Genomic DNA, 18,315 nt, shown 5'->3' with positions numbered 1-18,315 from the left:
TCTTGATTTGATGGCGCGCCGGGAGTCGTGCTTATGCGTGCCTGCTGTGTGTGTGTGTGTGTGTGTGTGTGTGTGTGTGTGTGTGTGTGTGTGTGTGTCGCGGTCAGACAGGCTAATGGTATGGAAAATTCAGCTTTTGAAAGTACCAAGCTGAAAACAATTCAAAGGACACCTCTAAATGCTGCTTCATCAGGCGCACACGGAGAGAGATAAGGACATGAAAAACATCGGAGCTGGAGAGTGTCATTCAGCCTCTGCAACTAGGAATGTGTGGAAATATGAATAAAATCTGCCCTGAGGAGGCTACAAGAGAGTGAAGGGAATATCCGTCATCCGGCCATTAGGTTTACAGATGCAAAAATATCTTATTATATATATATATATATATATATATATATATATATATATATATATATATATATATATATATAATAAGATATTTTATGTATATATGTAGGTTTTTTTTCTTCAGTACTTGTCATACAGATATTAGCATTTTACTCTGCTCAAGTAAATTTCCTGGTCTATTTTTTATAATATTATACTTTCCTATTTCATATGTTTGCTGTTCAATTATTACACTTTCTGTTTATAAATGAGGAATATACTGTATATAAAATATTGGCCGATATAAGCCTCTCACATATCGGTATCAGCGCTTATGCTTACCGGTATGAAATATTCTCTTGTACAGAATAAAAAATGCAGGAAAAAAATGGCATTTAGGTTGACATTTACGTTGAATAAATTATGTTTATTTTTATTAATTCTTGCTTGTTTTCTTTCCATTTATAGTTATTTATGACAAAGGTTTGATAACGACATCCTAGGAAACATTGACAGATTAATATATGTACTTATATCAGCCAATGTATCGTATTGGAAATATTGCTCCTAATAAAGGTTCCTTTAACTTTTCAATTCCTCCATAATAAGAAAATAACCAGACAGTTTTTTTTAATTGTAAAGCTACAGTGTATAATACTTAGAAGAACTTATTCACAGAAATTGAAAAAATTGTCTATAACTATGTGTTCATATATGTATAATCACAATGTTTTCTGTTTTCTGTTTGTGAGTCTCCCTGTTTCTACGTCGTGTTGAATACGGTTCTTGAACTAAACGGTCCAGAATACATCACATTCACATTGAATTTTCAGATGCTGCCGGAAACCAGAAATGGAAAAAGAGAAAAAGACTTTAACTGGACTTTAAATATTAATTTACGGGAAATGTAAGACCATTGTTTTCTGTTAATCGGGACATTTCGTCCTCTGCGGCGTCCATTTTGATCCTTAATTCAACGTTATCTCTTAATGAAAGAGAATTAAAACGAGACAACTCCGTGCAGCTGCTACACCAAGATCTCTATGTCACGACCATTTGTCAGTGTCTTTATCTGCCTCCACGTGAACGCTCGCTTCAGTCGGTGGACAGAGTCAGGAGCCACACCTATTGATTTTCCCAATGACCACATACATGAAATATTAATGTTATCTTGTACGATCCGCTTGGTCAGCATCATTTTTCAGCAGCTCAAAGCCCAATGTCTGCAGTTGAATCTGATTCATGTTTCATCTGATATCCGAAATGAAGTAATGAAACATTGGTTTTCGTGTCGTCGAGTTCATCCAGGGACTCATTTATACGTCGATGAGTAGCCTAAAACACACACACACACACACATCAGGCTTCATACTCTGATTCTCACTGATTCTTGTAAACTATTAAGAGTTCTGTGATGTGATATTTAGACATCGAGCACTGTACTTCCTGTTGTTGCACTAATCAAATCCTCCCCTGAGACGCTGCTCAACCAGGCGAGTGGAGAGTCGACCGCGGACGGGCTGCAACCAATCACAGCCCAGATCTACGTGTACTGTATATTAATAGCTGCTCAAAAGACTAAATCATTCAAGGGTTAGGGTGAGCGTGGACATCCCGGGGTGAGATCAATGAGATTAAATACTAATATTGATAAATATTCATATTTTTTTCTAAATACAGTGTGTTCCTGATAGGCCTACATCTGTAAACTGATCCATATTTATGGAGAAAGAAGGTCTGTTGATATACAAACCAAAATTTACGAGCAACAGATGAACATTTGATGCTCATGGCTTCATATTTAATATGTTAAGAAGAATAAATATCAATAAAATATCTTTAATCTCGTCTGACTGTGTCTAGTAGGATGGTTATCAGATTTAATCGGAGTAGTTTTCTCAGTGAGATGGAAAAAAAGCAATCTGAATATGTTTGCGAGCGCTTTTAATTATATTTTGACATTTGACTGAGTGATTTGATAATCGGGAGCAGTGAGCTGTCAACAAAACGAACGATGATAAACACTTATCTCCGCAGGTAGCCATCTTGCTCAGGTGAGTCTCCTCCTTCTTCTTCTTCTTCTTCTGGGTTTTTTTGGCAGTCGAAAAACCACTCCCAACGGGTTAAAGAGTGTGGCTCAGCATCACTATTATTTACTATATGAAATAAGAACAATAATAAAAGAAGAATAATAAAAGAAAACAACCAAAAATGTATAATGAATAAAAAAATAAAAAAAAAAAAAAACATATATCTTCTCAATTACATGTTTGTCTAAGATACTGAAATATAAATTGATAACACTCATTTGTGTTCTTTTGAAGTATAAATAGATTAAACTGTACTTCTCTACTAGGGAAGGAGTTCTTCTTCTTCGTGGAGTTTTATTGGCGGTCGGCAACATAACGGCGCATTACCGCCACCCACTGGTGAAGGAGAGTGGATCAGGATATATAATTATTATAGTCTCCATGGAGTTTAAAGTCAACATTTAAATAAAGCATATGAATTTAACAAATCAAATCCAGTCACTCTCGACACTAATTTATTTAAATGATACTACATTTGTGCAAAAAAGACGTTAAACCAAACTCCTGAATCTCGCACTGCGTGGCTCGAACGTGGGCGGGGCTTCGTGTCTTGTGCGTCATGACGTAGGTGGCGGGAGTTGTGACGCTGCGCTTCCTTGTTTTTCAACGCAGCGCGGGAGATTCCAGGCGGAAGAGGCTCGAGTCTGAGCAGCTGCAGAGTTGTAAGTTTTACTTTCCTACTTCATCTACACACACAGATGAAACTGTTCTGCTCGTCCTCCGCGCAGAAAACACACCGCGTTGTTGTTGTTAGCTTTAGCATTAGCGTTAGCTCAACAGGCGAGCGAAGCGACGTCAGATTAACACTTGTGTTGTGCAGTTGTGTGTCATTGTTCACGTGTTGGATCAGAACTAGGTTTGATGTGTTCATCTGTGTGTGACTCTGCTCGTCAGTCCGGTGCTTTGTGAATATTGGAAGAAGAAGAAAAGAAGAAAATGCCTTGCGAGAGGAAGCCGATGCGCTACGGGCACTCGGAGGGTCACACCGAGGTCTGTTTCGACGAGCGGGGCAGGTAAGTGACGTCATGATCCGTAAAGAGGTGATGGAGGAAGAGATCAGACCCTTTTACTGAAGTAAAGAACTTATCAAGAGAGCAAATAAAAGTCTTGCAGCCTCAGTTAAGACGAGTCAAAAGTACAGTAAGTATTATGAGCAACATGAAGTATAAGTTGAAAAAGTTGTCATAAAGAATCTGCTGCGTCGGAAATGATCAATAATAATTTGTGTTTTTTTAAGTGATGTTCATTTTCTCACTTCAAGACGTTTATGTTCCATATATTTGGTTGAATTTGTGTTCAATTATCTTTACTGATATGAAATCTTTTACTGTGCACAATGAACAATGCAGGGATGTTTACAGTTTAAGTAAAATTAATAATGTTCTTCATTCAAGTTCAATATATTTGGTTGAATTTGTGTTAAAATTTTATTTGTAGTTATTTATAGTAAACTATAGTACAGTTTATGGTTAAACTGTAAAATATCAAGCCTCAGTTATGTTTCTTTGAGCGCTTTGGGTTCCTGAAAAGTGCTTTATAAATTCAATATATTATTATTATGATTATTAGGGTTTGATAAAAATAATGTAGGAATCATTGACAATTTTGAATTTTGATTATATCTGATTCGGAATTTTTTTAAACCTGAATATGGGCATCGGCCCCCAAATATCGATATTGGTCATACTCTATTAAAAAGTCATATAAATATATACTTCTTTTTTTAAAGAGACAAAAAAAATCCCTAAAAATTGTTTCCTGTTTTTCATGGTGTCTTTTTCCGCAGGTTCATCGTCACCTGTGGAAACGATGGAGACGTTCGGATATGGGAGGGTCTGGACGACGACGACCCCAAGTTCATCACCGTCGGGGAAAAGGCGTATTCTCTGGCTCTCAAGGTCGGTCGCCTGCCGCCGCCCTCCGGCACATTCACCGCGTTGTTGATATGCGAACTCACGACAGATGATTTTAATTCACCAAAGAAATGACGACTGTCGGCGGTGCATTGAGACCTCCTCCTCTTCCTCCTCCTCTTCCTCCACAGAACGGCAAGCTGGTGACGGCGGGCTCCAACAACACGGTGCAGATCCACACGTTTCCCGACGGCGAGCCCGACGGCATCCTGACCCGGTTCACCACCAACGCCACGCACGTCACCTTCAACAGCAGCGGCTCGAGAGTCGCAGCCGGATCCAGGTACGTGGCGATAAACGCACCAAACCCCGAAAGAGTTTCATGTGAAACAGTAACGACATGGTTAACGACTTGACCCGGCATTTTGTGTATTAGCTTAATAGGCAACGGTGACTTACATGATGACGTGCGTCTCTTCTCAGTCATATTCATACTCCTCTGCTTCTTCTACTTCGCATTGGATCGTATACGTTCGTGCATGACGCGTCGCGTTAAATATCGCTGCTGCAATGAATTGTGGGGGCGACTATTTCTCCTTTCCTCTGAAATAGGAAGCTCCCTCGTGAGGAGGTCCAGCCGACTGGGCAGATCCATCGCTTCCTCCTCAGATATCTCCCACCGCTGATGTGAAAGGACGAGCGTTTGTGTCACTTTGGCTTTTGTCAAGCCGCTGCACGTTCACTCGGCTGCGGCGTCTCGCCCCGCGGCAGCCGTGAGGCTGTCGTGCGTACATAAAAAATGCACCTGTTGTTGTTGTTGTTGTTGTTGTTGCTGTTCGCCGTCGTGCGCACTGTGACTAACCGGCACTATGATCTCGTTAGCTTCGCTGTTGTTGTTCCAGACTCAGCGGGTGAAGAAGAATGATATTTCCGCCCGGCGGACGCGGCGGCGCTGCTGGATGGGTTTATGATTAGTCTTGATTGGAGGTAAACGTTTTGTTTTGCTGCCACAATCGATTTTTGGGTTCATCACAGCAACAAAAGCGCGTCGCGTGGCGGCGTATTGATGTCGCTATTATATGTTCACACTGGTCATTTCTGCTGTGATATTGATTTTGTAATTTTTTTTATTCAAGCGCCTGAGGCTGTTTGGACGGATTTGGCATTTGCATTCTGGAAAAGACGCTGGAAGCATGATCGGGATTATTTCTGCGTCTCTCGGTTTTATTGATTTGACGATTTGTTGGTCCAAGCCGCCCTTTATCCACGTTTCCTGCTCGTGTCATATTAATTCACAGTGTCTCTCTCTGTCTCTTCCGCAGTGACTTCATGGTGAAGGTGGTGGAGGTGTCGGACAGCAGCCAGCAGAAGACGCTCCGCGGCCACGAAGCGCCCGTCCTCAGCGTCACCTTTGACCCCAAAGATGACTTCCTGGTGGGTGAATCTTCCCTCTGACGACAGAAACCTGTTTCTTTTGATTCTGAAGACACTGGTCTCCAATTTACTCTTTTATAAACCTCAAATACACGAAAACTCCATGTGAAATTATCGGATTCGGTTTATTATTCAGAACTCTTTAAAGTGTCTAAAGTGGTTTCAGTAAAAACTGAATATTATAACCTTCATGAAGGCGTAAAGCATGTGAACGATATCCAGACTCATATCCGAAAAACAGCTTTACAGTAAAAATAAAACAAAAGTACTGTATGACATGAAAAAATTCGAGCCTGTCTTACAAAAATAGAGGATACGACTTCTTCTCTTTCAATTTATTGGCTTTTGTGTCTCATGGAGCTGAACGATTCGCTCATTAATCGATCAGTAAGTCGCTACTTTGAGATCAGTGAATCATTGGAGGAATTTATGAATTAAACATGTCAAACATTTCCTTTTTTTTTTAATTGAAGGGTTTCTTGACCTGAATATTTTGGGCTTTTGATCAGACAAAACATATATATATATATATATATATATATATATATATATATATATATATATATATATATATATATACATGAAGTAACAAATTAATTTGTTTTAATTTTTTTTAAATATAAAAATAAATGCAAATCTCTTCTTTTCTGCCTTGTTTCTTCTGTAAGATGAAAGCTTTCATATCAGCGCATTACAAACATAAATGCAGATACCGACATGTGTGTGTGAAGGGCTCACATCGGCCAATTTCTTTATTTTATTTCTTTATTTCTTTTTTTTATCTGTCGGACTAAAAACAAACTCTACTTCTCTGTCAGGCGTCTTCCAGCTGCGACGGCTCCGTGGTGGTGTGGAACATCGAGGAGCAGGTACGTCTCACACGATCCTATTAACTTAATTTTATTTTATTATTATTATTTTCATGTGCGTTCCATCTGATCCTCTCTGTTCCCGTCCAGACGCAGGTGATCAGTTGGCCTCTGCTGCAGAAGACCAACGACGTCACCAACGCAAAGTCTCTGTGTCGCCTGGCGTGGCAGCCCCGGGCGGGGAAGGTCAGTCTGTGAATCTCCAATTCGCCGCCATTTTCTGCCTCCTCAGCACAGAGATAAACAATTATATTCATAAGAAGCAGAACGTTAATCCTGGACTGTGTTCCCTCGTCAGTTTCTGGCGGTTCCCGTCGACACGAAGGTCCACCTGTACGAGCGCGGCTCCTGGGATCACGTGAGCACTCTGTCGGACGATCTGCTCACACAGGTGAGGTCCAGGCCAACACACACACACACACACACACACACACACACACACACACACACACACACACACACACACACACACACACACACACACACACACACACACACACACACACACTCGCTCGCTCGCGGCCCACTTACCTCCAGCAGACGGCCCAGTTGCTCCGTGTGCTCGGAGCTGAAACCACCACCGCTCTGTCTGAGGTCTGTTCTGCTCTTCCTCTGTTTCCCCTCCGCAGCCCATCAACGTGGTGACCTGGTCCCCGTGTGGTCGGTTCCTGGCGGCGGGCAGCGTCGGAGGTTCGCTCACCGTGTGGGACGCGAACAGCAAACTGTGTGTCGAGAGGTGCGTTTTCACACTGCCGCTCAGAAGCTGATGTGCTCATCGAGGGGAGCGTTACGATCCCCCACCTCCCGTCGTTTCCTCTCTCGTTCGCGTCTTTATTTACTTTTGACATTTGTCATTTTTCTATTTTTTTTTAACCCGTCGTCTGTGACGAGCTCTTGTTTCTCTGGCGTGTGACAGATTCTCACCCTGGTTCATTTCTGCAGTAAAGACAACATCAGGAGACTCTAATAGAGGCCGACTGGTATGGATTTTTTGGGGGGGCTGATATCAATACAGATAATAGAGAGTAAAACAATACGTATCTCTAATATTGGCATGGGGCAATATTGGGAAATATTGGCGAATACATATATATATATATATATATATGTGTGTATATATATAAAAAGAAATAAATGTGCCAATAGTTCCTAAGATGTTATCAAACCTTTATGACTAAGAAATGTGATTGAAGCTCAATATTTTGCAGTTTGACCATACACTTTATTATAAATGAAGAGGAAAAATGAATACAACAATTCTCCGATTTCAGCATCTTAAATGTGAATATGTTCTGGTTTCTTTGCTCCTCTGTGACAGTGAACTGAACATCTTTGGTGTGTGGGCAAAACAAAACATCATGTTGGTGGTTTTGAGAAACACGATCGAGACCTTTCACCATTCTATGACATTTTATGGACCAAACAATTAATCGAGTAATCGAGAAAATAATCAACAGTTTATTGGATGATGAAAATAACGGTTAGTCGCAGCCCCACTGAGCACAGTTCTCCTCCGTTCATCTGGTTTAGACACTGAGCAAAAAACCCACTGAGGTGCAATGACGGCGAAGGACAAACTCCACACATATTGAAAACGCCTCTCGGGGCAACAAGGGTTCCAGGCAGAGTTTGATGTTTTCTCCTCTGCTGCAGGCAGAAGCACGAGAAAGGCTTCACCGTGTGCGGTTTGGCCTGGCACCCGTCGGGCGGTCAGATCGCCTACACCGACACCGAGGGCTGCCTGTGTCTGCTGGACGGACTCAGCACGTCCGCGTCCGACGGCGACGCCCCCAAGGTACCGACCGCCCGAGGGACGGACGGCGACGCGCCGGAATTTATTTCATTTATTTGTCGTCATCATCATCATCATCATCATCGATTCTGTTCTCTGGACATTTTTAGGCTCCGGCAAAAAAGCCAGCGAAAGACTACGACGCCCTGTTTGACGACGACGACGACGACGACGACAGACTCGTGGACGAGGGGCTCAGCGGCGCCAACTCGCCGGTCAAGAAACGTGAGGACGAGGACGAGGACGACTTCCTCATGCCGGCGACGGGGCGCGTGCGGAACAGAGGGGCGTTCCTGGACGACGAGAACTCGCTGGGTCAGTGACGCAAGAGTTTAGTTAAAGTTAAACGGTGTGAAAAACAGAAAAGCAGTGAAATTTGTTATTCTACATTTTACGTGTTTCCTGTCCACTGAAATCTTTTGAATAACTCACTCGCGCGTCGTTCGTTCAGACACCGGATCCCTGAAGCTCGGTCGGGACAAATTCGGGGACGACGACGACGACGACAACGACACGGGCAGCGCCATCGTGCCACCGTCTGCCGCCCCCCCGGTGCCCCTGCGTCCCGTCTACGAGGGTCCGCTGCCCACGCACCCACAGAAGGCCTTTCAGTCGGGCTCCACCCCCGCTCACCTCACACACCGCTTGATGGTGGGTGGGACGCACGGACGGATGGATCCGACCGCAGATAAAAAAAAAAACAGATACAATTGTTGTCTTTATATTTTGTTGAATGATCTTTATGGCTCTTTAATTGTAAAAGAAACGGGAATAAAAGCAGATTTAATGTGATTATGATAACAACAGTCGACTTGTGCTTCAGATGTGGAACTCCGTGGGAATCGTGCGCGGCTATAACGACGAGCAGGACAACGCCGTCGACGTGGAGTTCCACGACACGGCCGTGCACCACGCCATGCACCTCACCAACTCGCTGGGTCACACCGTGGCCGACCTTTCCCAGGAGGCCGTGCTGCTCGCTTGCCCCGGCACCGACGAGCTCGCCAGGTAAACCTCCTCCTCCTCCTCTTCCTCCTCCTCCTCCTCGTGTTTTCTTTTTGTTAATTCTTTCATTGAATCTGTGAACCTCTCTCTTCTTCCCAGTAAGCTGCAGTGCCTCCACTTCTCCTCGTGGGACACCAACAAGGAGTGGATGGTGGACCTGCCGAGCGGCGAGGACGTGCGGGCGCTGTGTCTGGGTCGGGGCTGGGCGGCGGTCGCCACCAGCGTGCAGATGCTACGACTCTTCTCCATCGGCGGCGTCCAGAGGGAAGTGTTCAGCCTGCCGGGGGCCGCGGTCTGCATGGCGGCGCACGGGGAGCAGCTGATGATCGTCTACCACCGAGGTTACACACACACGCACAAACACGCACATACACACACTCATAGTATGTTATTAAATAGTGTATCCAGTCGTTTGAGGCCTCTATGAGGATTTCTGTAGACATATTTTAAGGATAAACTGAAGTTCTCTGGCTTCTGAGAGACCATAGGTTCTATTTATTCACTTTTTTAACTTTTTAATTATTTTTGATTTGTTTTGTTCTTGCACTTCTCTCTTTGTATTTTGTTATGTCGCATTTTAATGAAATATCATTGTTTTAAACGTGCTTCATAAATAAACTTGACCTGAATTATAAGAAAAGTAATACATTTATTTGTTACAGCAGCAGACAGAGTCAAATGCATCAGATAATAAAATATAGCAAAATAATATACGATCAAAATAAAAAAGAACTATACAAAAGCTAAATACATTAAATAAAAAAAGTTCAAGTAATTGCTTTGTGAAGTGGTTCATATAAGAATATCACTAATAAGTACAGAAGTTCATATACAGCATTTAAGCAACTTGTAATGTTACACTGAGACAGTTCAAGACAAATAGATTTTCATATTTGCTCGGAGATTGAATGAAACCAGCATAGAAGAATAGAAACTGCAAAAAAAAACACTGCGTCATCAGGCATACAAATATTGAAAATGACTAACCTGCCAGCCCTGCTCCTGCATATATGTATTTCATATTGGAAAGACGCTTCTTATTACACAAATCATATTCATGGTAATCTTCTGTATGGAGGTCTTATTTCTCATGCGTGTTTTTCCGTCACCAGCCACGGGTTTCGACGGGGAACAGGCTCTGGGCGTCCAGCTGCTGCAGCTCGGTCGCAGAAAGAGGCAGATCATCAACGGCGAGCCGCTCCCGCTCTCCCTCCGCTCCCACCTGACCTGGCTCGGATTCACCGCCGAGGGTCAGTCAGTCGACTGACGCGTAGGAAAACAAACAGTTTTTTCACAGAAGTGAACCAAGGATTTTTTTCTCAGACGACTGTGTGGTCGTTTGTTTCTCCCAGGAACCCCTTGCTACGTGGACTCGGACGGCGTGGTGCGGATGCTGAACCGCTCCCTGGGGAACACGTGGACTCCGGTGTGTCACACCAGAGAGACGTGCAAGAGCAAGTCGGACCACTACTGGGTGGTCGGCGTGCACGAGAACCCGCAGCAGCTCAGGTGTGACGAACAGGGAATGAAATATTCACTGCGTTAACATACAAATATGAAACATACAGTGATGTCGTTCAGTGTGACTAAAAAGATATTGCCGCCTTTATCATGACATATGTTATTCTACAAAAACGTTTCAGCCTTCTTTTTTTTGTTCCTCTTCTTTCCACGTTTTTCAACCTAGAAACTTCATTCAAACATCAAAACTTTCAGCTCAATTTAGGAAATTCCGGCTCATGTTCAAATTTTTCATAACTTTAATGAAATATTCAACTTTTTTTCCCTGAACTGTTTTAGTAATTACACATTTCCCCACTTTCCCTGATCTTCACACGCCTTCAGCTCCTTCATCCACATTCACACCAGCGATCCACTTGAGCGTCAGCCAATCAGCAGCCAGCGTTCACGCCGCGGTGTCTTCAGAAATGGCCTTTTCCTAGTTGTCTTGTACTCTTTGCTTCCGTGTGATGATTTTTAGATTCCGCGTGACTCACACTTGTGTTCGATTTCCTGTCACGAATAAAAAATAAATCCACTTATGAATCTTAGGGGAAACAAAACACTCCCCATAGCTTCAGTTTTCTAATTTGGCTTTTTTTAAATTTTAGTTTATTTTATGGGAGAACAAAAAACGAACTTTTCAGTTTGAAGCATTATGTTTTAATACTGAGAGTCTGGGTGTGAATATAATAACTAACATTATTCTTTCAGAAGTGATCATCTGATTTTTGTAGTTAGCTGGACTGGATCCCGATCCCATGACGTGATCGTGTTGATTTTAAGGTGAAGTTATCGGACGTTGTTGTTTTCCGTCGGCTGAAGTCTGACTCCGGTCTGTCCCCGTGCCGTCAGGTGTATTCCCTGTAAGGGCTCCAGGTATCCGCCCACCCTGCCCAGACCGGCCGTGGCCATCCTGCCCTTCAAGCTGCCGCTGTGTCAGACGTCCACAGAGAAAGGACAGATGGAGGTAATAAATACACGCAACACAACGAGCCGCAACAGACAGTAACGGGGTTTCCTCCACGTTTCTCGAAGTGTGTCGTGTTGGATCTTGAGTGTTCCAGAACCCGGCCTCTCTTCAGAGTCTCTCTCCTGACTGACTGCAGGACATGTGCCTCCACAATCAGCTGATATATCTAATGGAATCTATTCTTCCCTCCCTGGGGATTTCAAAGGACTGACTTCATAAGACACTATCACCGTTTTTTTGTTTTTTTTTAATAAAACAAAAAGAAACAGTCGAAAACAATGTTTTTAAAAAATATATTATTTGCCCACGGTTGCCCAAACTTTTTCATGCGACTGTATTTAACCCAAACTCCCTTCTGGTTTTATTCTTGAATCAAACAACATGGAGAAAGTTTTTTTTTATCCACGGAAGAGCTTTTTTTTTTTCTTATCGGTGAATTATATCTGAAGAGCAGCATGAATGCGACGGAGGATGTGAAGTTACATCACTTCTCCGTGACGTGATCCAGAAACACACAGCTTCCACTCAGCCTGTCGCCCTCTGTCGCCTTCCAGGAGCAGTTCCTGCGTTCGGTCCTCTTCCACCACCACTACGGCTTCCTGTCGTCCAGCGGCTACGAGGTCGACGAGGACGGACAGACCCGATCCCAGAAGGAGCAGCAGGAGCTGCTCATGAAGATGTTTGCCGTGAGTATCTTTTTTTCCGAAAAGGTTCCCCCAACGTCGTCCTCCTGACTCACTGTGTTCTCGTCCTTCCAGTTGTCCTGTAAGCTGGAGCGGGAGTTTCGCGCCGTGGAGCTGGCGGAGCTGATGACTCACAACGTGGTGCCGCTGGCCATCCGGTACGCGTCCCGGTCCAGGCGCATGGCGCTCGCCCAGCGGCTCAGCGAGTTGGCTCTGGAGAAGTCCAACCAGGTCCAGGAAGAGGAGGAGCAGGACGAGGAGGAGCCAGAGTACTCCGGCATCAGGCGGCCGTCTGGGTAACGATAAAAAAAAATCCATCTTCAAACGCAGCCCAGCGCCTCCGCTTCCTCTCGTCTCCGAGTGACGAGGGAACTCTGTTCTCGTCGCGTCTCATTTGGACAGGTTCGGTCAGAGCGAGGTCACGGGACGACGTCACAGCAACAGACAACGTGAGGAGGAGGAGGAGGAGGAAGAGGAGGAGCGAGGAGAGGAAGAGGACGCACAGGAGATGGAGACGGAGGAGACGACGGAAACCAGAAAACGTTAGTTCCGCTTCTCTCTTCAGCTCTTTGCACAGAATGAATTCAGGGGAATTCCACGAGACGTTGATGATTCCGGCTCACGTGTGATTCATGTCTGTCTCCTCGTGCAGGTGTGAACCCGTTTGCTAAAGAAGCAGGTTCACCCGTGATGCCGTCTCTGACCCCACGTGAGTAAACGTCAATCAGAAATCATAAGTACAAAAGTATATTTATATCGCACAACTCCAAGTTAAAAAAAAAAAACACCTAAAAAAGAAGGTTGTTCAAAGTTCTTTAAAGCAGCACAGATTTTTTTTTAACTAAACAAAAAAAAAGTTGTTGAAATTGATTTTAAAAGACACAAAAATGAGAAAATATATTATTTTAAAACAGGGTAATGTATATGATTTAAATTTAATAAATCTATTTAATGTGAATTTTAATGATAAACTGCAAAAAATAAAATATATTCCAGCCACACAATGATGTTTCTGTCGCTGATGTTCTGAAACCGTAATTTTTGAAAAAAATGTGTCGAAATTTGAAAATCCAAATATGAAGTAAAATTTGGTTGGAGCTGAGGCGGGACAACCGTGATTGGTTGAGGCGCCTGTCAATCAAAAGCAAACTCCTTACGCTTTAATGAGCTGATGGGAAATTGTCACAGAGACGTAAAGGAAAAAAAGGATTACGTGTTGAATGAATTGTGATTCAGAAATTTGTCGTTTATTGTAGTAAAATATAATTTGTCCACCAGACTGTATATTTATTTAGTTATTTATTTTCAAGTTTATTTCTCATCTGCAAAATACTCAAAACATGTCGGAGCAACATTTTAATATATATATTTTAACAAATATTTATTTTTAAAATGTTGACGTGATATTTTGTATTGTGCTCACGTGTCCTGATCCACGTGAGCGTCGGTCGGCTCCGGTGTTAAAGTCGAGTTGTGGTAGTTCTCGGTTCACCTCAGTGGAGTTTCGTCTCGTGGTCACGAAGAAAAACTGAAGCAACATGTTTCAATATGTCTTCAAATATGATTTAATCTGGATGTGCGTCTCATTTCCATCATTTGTTTTTCAGTTGGGAAGGTAGGACGAGCGAATCCTTTCAAGGTGAGATCTCAGATTATTTCACAGCAGCCTTCGTTGTTTAAAACATGTTTTGAAAAGTCTAAAATCTTATGAACAAAATCATACATATTCTTCAAATGGCCTTGAGTAGGCAGTGATGTCACTCATAGTGTTTGGGTGTGTGATTATAGTAAAATCTTCAAGTCCAGGCTGTGATATGAGGAATTATTGTTTTTGTCTAAAAAAAAAAGTGATATAGAAAAAAATCATTCATAAAAGCTATTTAACCATCAAGCAGGTACGAAGTTGTGTTCAGCGTCTCTTTGTGAATCCCACAAAAACCTTGGATTATGCATAAAGACTAATAATTGCAACTAATAAAACGGTTTCAGCTCGCTGGATCTACGAAGCCGTCGGCTCCGTCCGGTCAACCTCGAGTGACCAACATCCTGGACAACATGACGTCCAGCAGGAAGTCGGCTCCGCTCGCCGGATCCGCGGGGAAAGCGAACAAGGCTCCCGTCCTCAAACCGCTGGCCCCCAGACCCAAGCCCAGGTCCAAGGTACCGGTATCGCCACATTCAAAAAGAAATATATATACATACATATATATATATAAATGAGAAATATCATCAAAAAACTGGAGACATTTACTCATTTGATGACTTCCCTCGTTTCTCTCTAGACTCAGTCCACTCTGCTCCACATGACGGGCACTAAAGCAGCCAGTAAGAAAACTCCGGAGAGCACGGAGCCGCCGGCGGATCAACAGAAACAACCGGAGGTCCCGCCTCCGGCCTCGCCGGCGGAGAACACGGAAAATAAGAGGTAGAAAAAATATGGATTTGACCAAATCGTTCGAAAAAGGCAGATTCTTCAGATTGTTCAGTTTTCTGACCGGCTCGTGTGTTTGACTCCTCAGGCCGAAGACGGGCTTCCAGCTGTGGCTGGAGGAGAACAGGAAGAACATCGTGGCCGACCACCCGGACATGGAGGAGACCGATGTCATCAAAGACGCCATGGGACGATTCAGGACGCTGTCGGCAGACGAGCGACTGGTACGGACCACTTTTAAATTTCATCAAATTGTATTAACAAACCTTGGTAACCTTTTTATAAAAGTTGAGCAAAAATTTACGGTGAGAAGCTCCAACCTGCAATACGTTATTTCTTTCTCCTTTTTTTCCTTCGGCCACTTGGGGGCAGCAGAAACGATCCTTGACCACAAAGTTGACACATCATCCCCTTTTAATGCGATATGACAAAATTAGTCTAAAAACATTTCAACAACAAAAACGGATTTAGCTTCCATCTTTGTTCACGAGCGCCGACTCCCTCAGGTCAAAATAAAATTGTTGCACATTTACCATCGGAGGTTTGTGTAGTTAGCGTGCAGCTGCTCAGAGGGATAATGTTGACTATATTATGTGAATCGTGAAGAGTCGCCTGATACACTATGGGAAAATATAAATATGACGAATTGTTGAATGTTCATACTGAACAGTTAAATCTGCCAAAATTAGTAGTCGTCATTTTTAGCTTCATTTCAATTATAAATTTGGCCTTTTGGTATTCAAAAACATTTCACTAGCTGCTTTCAGACATGCTGTGAATTTCTGGACAATTTCCAGGGATTTTCCAGAGGGGCTGAAAGTGAGAACGGGAAAGACCGCAAATATTGCTCTGGACATTTTCTGGAACTTTTCCTGCCCTCGTCAAATTTCTTGTGTGAGAATACGGCAGACGCCACTTGTTCATGTCTAAAAACAGCTACAGTTCGATCATGCACGATATTAATTTACACCTTGTGATATGATTGATATCATTTTTCTTGTGTGAGGCAAATTGTAGCATATGACATCAGCCGTTCTTTATCTTTTTCCCTCCGAACAGATATATTTTATCAAATGTTATATTTTTCTTTACAGTCCCAGTTGTGTATAATTGTTTTCGGTTCATCCTGTGTTGGTGTAGTTTTCCCCTGAAGGATCAGTTTGACCTGTGAAACCAACAATTATCAATAATCAGCAGTGATAGTCAGCTGCAGATGTTTGGGACTGAAACTGGAACCGATTTTAAAAAACAGTTTTGTATAAACGTCACGTCCTCGCCGTGATGGCGGTCGTGGTCGCTGGTCGTCGGACAGGTGAATGAATGAATGAACGAATGAATGAGGGACGCTCGTGTCCGTAATGAGACGCCTCGTCCTTTCATCCCCTGGTTCCTGACCCTGCATTCATCAGGACTCTCAGCAGAAAGCTGAGTGACACTCGACAGAGAGGAGGAGAGAGCGGAGGAAGTGAGGGGGGAGGGGAGGACGCCTGTTGCCTGGGGAACCCTGTCCAGAGTGTTGTGGCAGTTTGGGCAACAGAGCATTGATCTTATGATAATCCAGCGTGAGTGGGTCGATCTGCAGAAGGGACGATTATGAAACGATCCCGGTTTTCAGTTATGTTAAAAAGAGGATTTCACACATTTGTGTTGGTTTTCCTTTTTTTTATGTGCAGGCAAATGACAACATCAAACGACGACGAGGGAAACAAAACATAGGGGTCATAGCGGTATAACATACGGGCATACTGAAGAATGAAATCGAATTAAAGAATTATTGAAATGGGAAGAGAGGGAAAAGGAAGAAGAAAAAATAATTTAATAAACAGAAGTTCAATTAGTTAGAGAAGAAAACAAAGCATAGTAATAACTATAGTTTTAATCAATAGTAATGACTACTTTTTAAAATAGGTGTAATATTCTAATATTCTAAGAATGAGATTATAGCAATGTAAAAAAAAAAAAAAACAGATTTAAGATTTTCCATCACTTTTTAATTTGATGGAAGTTGGTTCCATCTTACAGACGTCACAAAATATTATTTCAGTTTTTAACATTTATTCCCTGAGGTCCAGCTGGACCCTCTGGTGCAGTCGATCCTCGACCCCCCCGGGGGCTGACGAGATCATTTCTGGGTGTCGTCAGAAAGTTGTGAAGGAACAAAACTATTGAGGATAAAATTACATATTTTAGACTGGGAATACCTGCATTGTTAGGTGTTTAGCAGGAAACTACTGAACCGATTTCCCTTTAAAGTTTGTGGAGGGTTTTGATACGACCCAAAGAAGACGCCATATCCCAAACGGATAAACAGGCGGACGCATTATTGTTTATTTTTTTCATTTTGCTTAACATGGCGAGACAGGTTCACATGACTTTTCTGTTTCTGTCTTTTCACACGCTGACACCAACACTCATAAATCATTTTTAATACTTAAATTAGGGCTGCAACTAACAATAAGTTGTTGTTATCAATTAGTTGTTTGGTTCATAAAAGGATGAAAGATGTCCATCGTGTTTCCCAAAACTCCAAGATGATGTTTTGTTTCGTCCACACACCAAATCTATTCAGGTTAGTGTGTGTGTGTGTGTGTGTGTGTGTGTGTGTGTGTGTGTGTCCATCACCAGGCCTGATGATTCACCGCGGCTCCATTACGTCCAGGAAAGAGCTTCCTTTTGTCTTTGCTGTGAGAGAGAGGGAGGAGAGAGGGGGGGGGGGGGGGGGGAAGCCAGAGGAGGAAAAGAGCCGACGGGCCGGAGAGACGCAGCCTGTCTATAGTGATTATACGTGACAGGATGCAATTTCCCTCCGCTCGCCCATGTGTGCGTTTAGTCATCGTCACGTCGGTGGTTTGGAGCCTGCATGGAGACGGAGGAACAAAAACAACTGACGGTAAATCAACATGTGAATTTCATGCCTCTCTTTCTTTTTATTCTCTGGGGTTCAGTCGTGGACGGAGAGAGCAAAAGGCCAAAGTGGAGACGCAGCAGATCTGAAGAAGAGGAAACGAGGAGGAGAAGGAGGAGAGGATGTGGAAAAAGAAACTGGACCAACGGGAGCAGATGAAAACATTGCCAAGAAGAAGAAGTCTCTGGATCCGTCCTCCAAGCTCTCGGCGTTCGCCTTTAACAAAAACTAAACATTTTCATTTTTTTAAGTTTGTTTTGCTCAGATTTGTGTGTGAGAATCACCGAGACGTGTCAAAGTTCTGACCTCATCAGAACACGTGGCGGTGGATCGGTGACATTCACCGGCTGATTCCATCTACTGCTGGTTTATTTTTTATTATTATTATTACTGTTGTTACTGTTCTCTAAACGTTTCCTTCACTTTTGAATAAATGTAAATGTTTTTATTAAA

General features: G+C 43.0%; 1 protein-coding gene across 2 annotated transcripts in view; it reads left to right on the top strand.

Moving 5' to 3' along the window:
• wdhd1 (WD repeat and HMG-box DNA binding protein 1) overlaps window positions 1-18,315 on the top strand; it is a 25,015-nt gene extending 6,700 nt beyond the window's left edge. The window contains exons 1-27 of one of the 2 annotated variants that reach the window (XM_035629322.2): window positions 2,364-2,381; window positions 3,030-3,079; window positions 3,312-3,430; window positions 4,204-4,315; window positions 4,462-4,613; window positions 5,593-5,704; window positions 6,523-6,573; window positions 6,664-6,759; window positions 6,872-6,964; window positions 7,203-7,309; window positions 8,227-8,368; window positions 8,476-8,680; window positions 8,817-9,016; window positions 9,189-9,373; window positions 9,470-9,711; window positions 10,483-10,620; window positions 10,723-10,879; window positions 11,726-11,840; window positions 12,398-12,529; window positions 12,602-12,822; window positions 12,929-13,068; window positions 13,179-13,235; window positions 14,134-14,165; window positions 14,516-14,686; window positions 14,809-14,951; window positions 15,046-15,181; window positions 17,903-18,315. In XM_035629322.2, the coding sequence (XP_035485215.2) occupies window positions 3,354-3,430; window positions 4,204-4,315; window positions 4,462-4,613; window positions 5,593-5,704; window positions 6,523-6,573; window positions 6,664-6,759; window positions 6,872-6,964; window positions 7,203-7,309; window positions 8,227-8,368; window positions 8,476-8,680; window positions 8,817-9,016; window positions 9,189-9,373; window positions 9,470-9,711; window positions 10,483-10,620; window positions 10,723-10,879; window positions 11,726-11,840; window positions 12,398-12,529; window positions 12,602-12,822; window positions 12,929-13,068; window positions 13,179-13,235; window positions 14,134-14,165; window positions 14,516-14,686; window positions 14,809-14,951; window positions 15,046-15,181; window positions 17,903-18,094 (3,408 nt within the window). In that variant the 5' untranslated portion in view covers window positions 2,364-2,381; window positions 3,030-3,079; window positions 3,312-3,353 and the 3' untranslated portion in view covers window positions 18,095-18,315. Of the gene's footprint in view, window positions 1-2,363; window positions 2,382-3,029; window positions 3,080-3,311; window positions 3,431-4,203; window positions 4,316-4,461; window positions 4,614-5,592; window positions 5,705-6,522; window positions 6,574-6,663; window positions 6,760-6,871; window positions 6,965-7,202; window positions 7,310-8,226; window positions 8,369-8,475; window positions 8,681-8,816; window positions 9,017-9,188; window positions 9,374-9,469; window positions 9,712-10,482; window positions 10,621-10,722; window positions 10,880-11,725; window positions 11,841-12,397; window positions 12,530-12,601; window positions 12,823-12,928; window positions 13,069-13,178; window positions 13,236-14,133; window positions 14,166-14,515; window positions 14,687-14,808; window positions 14,952-15,045; window positions 15,182-17,902 lie in introns of those variants that run through there. The other variant, XM_035629321.2, reaches the window with a different exon arrangement.

The sequence above is a fragment of the Scophthalmus maximus genome, chromosome 4, assembly GCF_022379125.1.
Source record: "Scophthalmus maximus strain ysfricsl-2021 chromosome 4, ASM2237912v1, whole genome shotgun sequence".
Taxonomy (NCBI): domain Eukaryota; kingdom Metazoa; phylum Chordata; class Actinopteri; order Pleuronectiformes; family Scophthalmidae; genus Scophthalmus; species Scophthalmus maximus.
The sequence above is the reverse complement of the archived record's forward strand: the minus strand, read 5'-3'. Positions and strand labels throughout refer to the sequence as shown.